Source organism: Chiloscyllium plagiosum, chromosome 17 (assembly GCF_004010195.1).
Source record: "Chiloscyllium plagiosum isolate BGI_BamShark_2017 chromosome 17, ASM401019v2, whole genome shotgun sequence".
Taxonomy (NCBI): domain Eukaryota; kingdom Metazoa; phylum Chordata; class Chondrichthyes; order Orectolobiformes; family Hemiscylliidae; genus Chiloscyllium; species Chiloscyllium plagiosum.
The window spans coordinates 33,568,201-33,576,430 of record NC_057726.1 but is presented as its reverse complement, the minus strand read 5'-3'; the positions used below and the strand labels follow the sequence as shown (position 1 = coordinate 33,576,430).

The 8,230-nt window shown below is 42.0% G+C and overlaps 1 protein-coding gene across 1 annotated transcript in view; it reads right to left on the bottom strand.

Moving 5' to 3' along the window:
• LOC122558355 (PH domain leucine-rich repeat-containing protein phosphatase 2-like) overlaps positions 1-7,595 on the bottom strand; it is a 171,769-nt gene extending 164,174 nt beyond the window's left edge. Inside the window, exon 1 of the mRNA XM_043706826.1 lies at positions 6,206-7,595. Coding sequence (XP_043562761.1) covers positions 6,206-6,403 — 198 coding nt within the window. The 5' untranslated portion in view covers positions 6,404-7,595. The remainder of the gene's footprint in view (positions 1-6,205) is intronic.
• Between the last annotated feature and the right edge of the window lie 635 nt (positions 7,596-8,230).

Genomic DNA, 8,230 nt, shown 5'->3' with positions numbered 1-8,230 from the left:
GGGAGATATATCCTTGGTGGTGGGGTCCGTTTGGAGGTGGCGGAAATGGCGGCGGATGATGCGCTGTACATGGAGGTTGGTGGGGTGGTAGGTGAGGACCAGTGGGGTTCTGTCCTGTTGGCGGTTGGAGGGGCGGGGTTCAAGGGCGGAGGAGCGGGAAGTGGAAGAGATGCGGTGGGGGGCATCGTCGACCACGTCGGGGGGGAAATTGCGGTCCTTGAAGAAGGAGGCCATCTGGGTTGTGCGTTTTTGGAACTGGTCCTCCTGGGAGCAGATGCGGCGGAGTCAAAGGAATTGGGAGAATGGGATGGCGTTTTTACAGGGGGCAGGGTGGGAGGAGGTTTAGTCCAGGTAGCTGTGGGAGTCGGTCAGTTTGTAGTAGATGTCTATGTTGATTCGGTTGCCTGAATAGAAAGGTCGAGGAAGGGGAGGAAGGAATCGGAGACTGTCCAGGTGAATTTGAGGTCGGGGTGGAAGGTGTTGGTGAAGTGGATGAACTGTTCAACTGTATTTTATACTGTAGGCTTGCTAAATTTCATTTTTATTTCATGAAATTAATCTATGGATGAAAAAAATTTAATTGCCTTATATAAAGCAAACAGCACTGCTATAAAATGAAATGCCTTTCTGCCCCACGCACAAACCAATAAACTTTAAAGAAAAACACTGGAGGAAAATGAAACTTTGATGGCAATCAAAAAAGTTACCTGCACTTCCAAAATGCACTAAAATAACATCTCATTGTCAGTATAGGATTACAAATTCCTGAGATTCTGAAATCCTACAAGGTTTCTTTAGGGGTTGAAAGAACTGGACTCTTATTGATCAAGACATATCTTTGGATGCACTAATCTAATTTCTGGTAAAACTGAAATTGAAATACTGCAGAACAATATTATGGCCTAATATTTGCCAGTTGTAGAGAATTTTAATCTATCCACTAGATTCCTGAAACAGATGGCAATGCTCATTTAAATTACCCAGGGCATAATGACCTATATTGAAGTACATGCAAAGCATATTACATTCTACAAGGACATAGGAGTTGCTTTTTAAGCTGCTCAGCAATTGCTAGACAAATACTGCAACCTGAAGATAGGTGACAGCACAACTTTCTGTCCAAAATGAGTGACTTCTGAGATAATACTGGTTGTTGTGCAATTGTCATATGATGGCAATCATATGAGAAACCAATAATCATATGATCAATCCATAATTATCACTTTCTAGTGATCTCACTAGTCAAAGGTAACGTAACTGTTGATTATTCAGTCATCAATTGACAAGGTTCCATCTCAATGCCTGTTAAAGCAGACAGTCAGTGGATTCCAGTTTATATTGCAACTACCTGCACAAATCCTCAGAAATCCAAAATTTTATTCCTGTCAGAATTAAGTCAGTGGCAAATAGTGTTGATATTTTAAGCCATTCTTTCCAATGCCATGAATCCCTTGATTTGCAACTATTCAAACTCCTGCACCATTACTGTCTTTACTGTGTTACCACCAACCCTACAAATGCAACACAGTGGTAGAAAACATGCTGATTGACATGGTTCAGTTAGACAGAAACACAGCACCTAGAACAACAGGCCTGGGCAGAAACAGAAATGAGGGCACAAGACAGTACTTGAGACTTTGACCAAAAGCATCTTAAGATACTTAAAATACTCATAACAATTTTGGAATACTGTGCAATTCTGGTCTCCCTCCTATTGGAAGGATGGCATGAAACTTGAAAAAGTGCAGAAAAGATTTACAAGGATGTTGCCAGGGTGGGAGGATTTGAGCTATAGGGAGAGGCTGAATAGGCTGGGCTGTTTTCCCTGAAGCGGAGGCAGAGGGATGACCTTATAGAGGTTTATAACATCATGAGGGTCATGGATAGCATAAATAGGAAAGGTTTTCTCCCTGGGGCAGAAGAGTCCAGAATTAGAGGGCATAGGTTTAGGGTGAGAGGGAAAAAATTAAAAAGAACCTAAGGGGCAACTTTTTCCACACAGAGGGTGGTGCATGTATGGAATAAGCTGCCAGAGGAAGTGGTGGACGCTTATAGAATTACAGCATTTAAAAGACATGTGGATGAGTACATGAATAGGAAGGGTTTAGAGGGTATGGGCCAAATGCTGGCAAATGGGACTAGATCCGGTCAGGATATCTGGTCAGCATGGAAGAGTCTGGTTCCGTGCTTTACATCTCTATGACTCTAATTGCATCTTAAGTTTTAATGAAATTCAGCACATTGGATTGAATCCAATCACCTTGCTATTCCAACAATCACCTCATCACTTCTCCCCCAAACAATAAGTGCTTCAACATATATATATTTTTTAAAAAAGTTTGAATCATGGACCACGTCTTGCTTTGTATCCTTCAGAAAGAAAGTAAGTAATTGGCAGCCAGATAGTTCAGAAAGTTAGAGCATAGCGATTATGCTACCAAAATCTTGTGGATTCCTACTAGTCAATGTTGCTGGGATTCAGCACCAGACTTTAATCCTTAAAGGGCTCTTGTGGAGCAGTGGTAGTGTCTCGACTACCAAGTTAGGAGGCCTGAGTACAAGTGCCACCTGCTCCAGATGTGTAAAATAACATCTCTGAACGGGTTGATTAGAAAAGACTTAAAATTAAAATATATTTAACTTAAGGGGTCTTGTTAACACAGTGGCAGTGTCCCTGCCTGTGCGCCAGAACATCCAGGTTCGAGTCCCATCTGTATCAAGTATCACAACATATCCACACAGGTTGAATAAAAATAATTTAGGGCTTTTGTGATGCATTGGTAGTGTTCCACCTCAGGGACAGAAGGTCTAGCTTCAAGATATTCATCAAGGCTTCTTAGACAACACCTTACAAATCCAAAATTACTATTATTTAGAAGGACAAGAGCAACAGATACATGGGACCACCACTACTTGCAGACTCCCCTTCAAGTCACTTCCCATCATGACTTGGAGGAATATCACCTATCCTTCACTGTCACTAGGTGAAAACCCTGGAACTCTCTCTCGCTCTCTTTCTTTGCCCCCTGAACCTCCATTCCAATAACATTGTGGGCATATCTTCACCAAATGAACTGCAGCAGTTCAAAAAGGCAGATCAAGACTACTGTATAAAGGGTAGGTAAGGATGAGGAATAAAAGACTGGCCAACAAGCAAACCCCACATCCTATGAATGATTAAATAAAAATCCCACCTGTCATGGTGGAATGTCTTAACATGTCTGAATGAGTTGATTAAACAAATAACTTAAGCAACCTAACTTCTTACAAATCAGTATTATACAATCAAATAAAAAGCCAACATTAAAGACAAAAGATGGCCAAGGTTTTAAATAAGTTATTTTCTTCCATATTCATTATAAAAGACAGTGCAGGTAAAGAAACCAGAGACAGGGATATTATATACTTGAATGAATCAGCACTGAGGAGGGGCTGATCTTGGTAGGCTCAAAAAGTGGATAAATCCTCAAGCCCACATGATGCATTGCAGACTGCTATGGGAGGCATGGGAAAGAGACAGAGTTAATTTTCAAATCCATTCTGCCAACAGGAGTGATGCCAGGAGACCAGAGGACAAGTCATGTAGTACCATTATTCAAGGGTAGTAGAACATCTGCAGTAGGGCAACGTTTGGAAAATATCCTGAAGGACTGAATAAATCTCCACTTGGAGAGGCAAGGATTACTCAAGGATTATCAACGTAGATTTGAAAATGGAAGAACATGTTTAGAAATCTGACTGAAGAGAGGAGTTGACTAGATGTGTAGATGAGGGTAGTGAGCAGTTGGTCTGGTCAAGTCTTATTTAAGTCTATGTCGACAAGGTATTGAGCGGCAGACTGGTTAAAAAGTTAAGAGCGCAAGGGTTCCAGGGCAATTTGGCCAATTGGATCCAAAATTAACATAGTGACAGGAAGCAGAAAGTGATGTTCAAACGCTGGTTTTGTGACTGGAAGACTGATTCCTGAGGTGTGCCACAGTATTTGGCGCTGGGTTCCTTGGTGTTCGTTGTATACATTAACGATCTGGACACGAATAGAAGAGGCATGATCAGTTAATTTGCAGATGGCATAGAAATTGATGGAGTAGTAAATAGCAAGGAGGAAAGCTTTATGTTACAAAACTGGCTTGTCGGATGAGCTGAGCAGTGACAAATCAAATTTATCCTGGAAAGTGTGAAGTGATGCATCCTTATAAAATCTAATAAAACAAAAGGAATACCCATTGAATTGTAGGACCCTAGGAGGTACAGAGAATGTGAACGGCCTTGATGTGCGTGTCCACAGATGCTTGAAGGCAGCACGACATAGATAAGCTGGTCAGGTGGCACATAGGACACTTGCCTTTCAAACCGGAACTCCATTAACAAACATATAGATTTCGACCTCATTTACCAACCTCTCGGAAACAGAACCAGATACAATATCTCACACACAACACACCAAGACACAAATAGCAACACTTGGCCGGAGGCTCACGAGCATGGTGACAAAATGTCTAAAACCAGACCCACCAGCTTAGCAAGCAAACCGACAACCTAAGCTACAAATCTCCAAAATCTCATACTTGTCTTTATTACTCAAGGCATTGCATACAAGACTATAAGATATAACAGTAAAATTCACCCAATGGCCAACTGAGTCTGCTCCACCATTTGATCACGGCTAACATGTTTCTCAATCCCATTTTCCTGCCTTCTCCAAGTAGATGTTAATGGAGCCATGTGCAAGGTTAGTCAGGCCACAGTTGGAGTACTGTGTGCAGTGCCGATTGCCATATTATATAAGGATGTGATTGCAGCAGTTCAGTTATGCAATAGCTGGGTTATTTTCCTTAAAGATAAAAAAAACTGCAGATGCTAGAATCCAAGGTAGACAAGGAGGCTGGAAGAACACAGCAAGCCAGACAGCATCAGGAGGTGGAGAAGGGTTACACCCAAAACGTGACTTCCCCATCTCCTTATGCTGTCTGGCTTGCTGTATTCTTCTAGCCTCCTGCTGGTGTTCCTTGGAGAACTGGGGGGGGGGGGGGGGGGGAAGAGGGTGGAATCTGATTGAGATATATATGAAGTTCTGAGCAGCATGGACCCTCTGGACAATGGCATACCTTTCCCACTGTTAAGGGATCAATAACCTGATGTCACAATTTTAAGGCAAGGAGGTGGTTTAGATGGAATTTGACGAAAACGAAATTCAGCCAGAGGGGTGGTGGGTATCTACAGCGCCTTATCTAAAAAGATGTAAAGATAGGAACCTTTAAGTAGTATTCAGATCAGCACTTGAAACGCCATAAAAGCTTAGAATCAAATACTGGAAAATATGATTAGAATAGATGGATATGCAATGTCCAATGCGGACATTATGGGCCGAAAGGCCTATTTCCTAGCTGTAAACAAACCTAACTCCAAACCTGTCCACCACTGACTTTGAGAGAAGAAACCGTCAGCATGTCAAGTCACAAGGAATGCTGATGGAACAGAACATGCACCGAATTTGACTCATCACTTTCATTTTTGCTATCTCATTTTAGAAGGCCATCAGGCGCATATGGAGCACTTGATTAATAAAATATGTCATTAAAATATCTTAACGGTATAGAATTACGAACAAAATATTTCTTATTCATCTGAAACACCCATTACGTGACACTTTGTTTCTGATGATCTGGGCGTTGGTAGTTCCTACAGGTTTTCAACGTTGAACAAGATATTACAGCAACACGTAAGGACGGTGCAACTAACAGGAAAAAAAGACGCATTTTACAACTGTTCACCTTCAGGTCATTTTACTGCAACTGATTTAGATCATGGTAACTTGCACGCGAAATGGATAAATACAAAAACTAGCTTTGGAGAAACTGCAATGTGCAATTTTTAAAAAATGTACACATTTATCGTATCTGTATTTCCCATATTAGGATAAGCATTAACTGTTAAAGGTACCGTGACGGTTAAAAAAAACTGCGTTTCTCCTGCACAGAGACAGGGAAAAGCTGATCACCTGGAATCCGCTGCGTTGAAACCGCAAATGCTTTAATGTAGTAAAAATTTCCAGTAAATATACTAATCTAATCAGCCGCAATAGATAACTTTTCATTTGAACATCTGAAATGAAAGAACAGCGTCGCTTGAAATAAATCAAAACTGAGATGATTAGAACCTACATTCTTCAGAGGTCAATTAACAGGAGCCAGACTGTGAACGTTACCTTTAAGACGCGCACCCCTCTCCCTGTAACCGCCGAGCTCGAGCCGCATCCGGAGCCAGGCTTCGGCTGCGGGGAGAGCGGCTCCACCGTCTGAGCGGCGCCGGGGCCCGGGCTGCTAGCTTCGGCCAGCAACCCCGCCGCACATGGAACCCGCCTCCCCGCCTCCATCTCCATCAGCGGCGATGTTACCTCGGCCATTGTGGTCACAGCCGCATCGAGACCAAAATAATTGTCGAAAAGAACAGGGAATGTCGAGCGACCAAAGGAAAGGAAGCGGGAACTTTAGCAGCCTAAACCCTCACCGCTCAGTACTCTCCTGTCGCCATGATGACAACACTCGGTCTGTTAGAGAGAGAGGCCGCCACGCTCCAAAGGGGATATGTGCTTATCTGCATACTCATGCATTATTCATGAAGCTGCACGTCATTTGCATAGTAACGATTAGCATTATTCATGAATTAGGCGAAATGCGTCATCAAGTCTCAACGTCGAGGGCTCGAGGGCATAATGTTAGTGTCCCTCCCTCTGAAACAGGAGGTCCGGGTTCAAGTCCATGCTATTCCATAGACGTATCATAGATATTTCCTTTGATTAAAGGATTGAGATGCTATCATACCAAAGGATGTTTTGAACTGGGAAACAAAATTTTGGGGACTACAGTGGTAATGTACCTACCTTTGAACCAGGAGGCCTGACTTCAAATGCTACCTGCTAAACTCCTAGCAGATGACGACCTGGATTGAGAAAAATTGAGAAAGTTGGACATTGTTGAATACATGACTGGCTTTTTAAATATTATCCTCAAAATACTATTATTCATATTTGCAGAATGTCACTTTTTGCAAATTTGAAATATGTATTTGTTTTACAAAGTCTTTGCAACATTTAATATTTTAACCCTCCCTTAATCATTAATTTCACTTTCTAAACTTTGATCAAAAATAACAATGCATTTATTTCCTGGTGCTAATAGAATACACCAATTTGATTGGCTGCTTGCCCTTCTTAATGACACAGTCACCGAAAGTCTGGAAATCCTGGGGGAGAAAGTGAGGTCTGCAGATGCTGGAGATCAAAGTTGCAACTTTATTGCTGGAACAGCACAGCAGGTCAGGCAGCATCCAGGGAACAGGAGATTCGACGTTTCGGGCACAGGCCCTTCTTGATTAAAAATTGACATTGAGAATGGGAAAGTAGAAAACTAAGTCTTTGTGAATACTGTTGCTTTATTGTGGCTTACAAAATCTGCATTAACTAAAGTATTTGAAAGTCTTTCTTTCCAATTCACTTTCTGAATTCAGATTCCACTGCATTTTTAAGTATTGAAGCTAGGTAATTTTGTAGCCTTTTCTTAATAAATCACTTTCTCTTCCTGTGCATTATGATTCAATTATTTCTTTCAGCAAGAGTTTTAAGGAAAAATAAAGCACAACACCATGGTTAATGCTAGTTATGACCTAGGGCAACAGACAATAAGATAGCACTACTGAAAATTACAGTGAACAACCATTTGTAGTTTCCATTTATTCCGAGTCCTTATCTAATATCCCCCCAAAATGCTGAGTGTAGATGAAGATGGGCAGATTTGCTGGCAACAATTCAGCCCTCCCTGATGAACTCCATGCACATTATGCTTGTTTAGAATGCAAGATCAGTGAAATGATGTCACCTGCCCCTATAACCTTGGATGTACCTGTATCCACAGTTACCCTCTGCAGACATAAGATCAGCCTTCTTGAGAGTGAACCCACAGACAGCAATGGGCCAAGATGGAGTTCCCAATTGTGCACTCAGATCCTGTGCATACCAGCTGATCGGAGTATTCACAGATGTCTTTAACCTCTCCTTACACAATCTGAGGTTCCCACCTGCTTCAAGACGACCACTATCATCCAGCTGCCAAAATAAAATCATGCAGTGCACCTCAATGACTACCACCCGATGGCTCTGGCATTCACCATTATGAAGAGCTTCGAGAGGTTAGGCATGGCTCACATCAACTCCAGTTTCCCAGTCTGCCTTGAT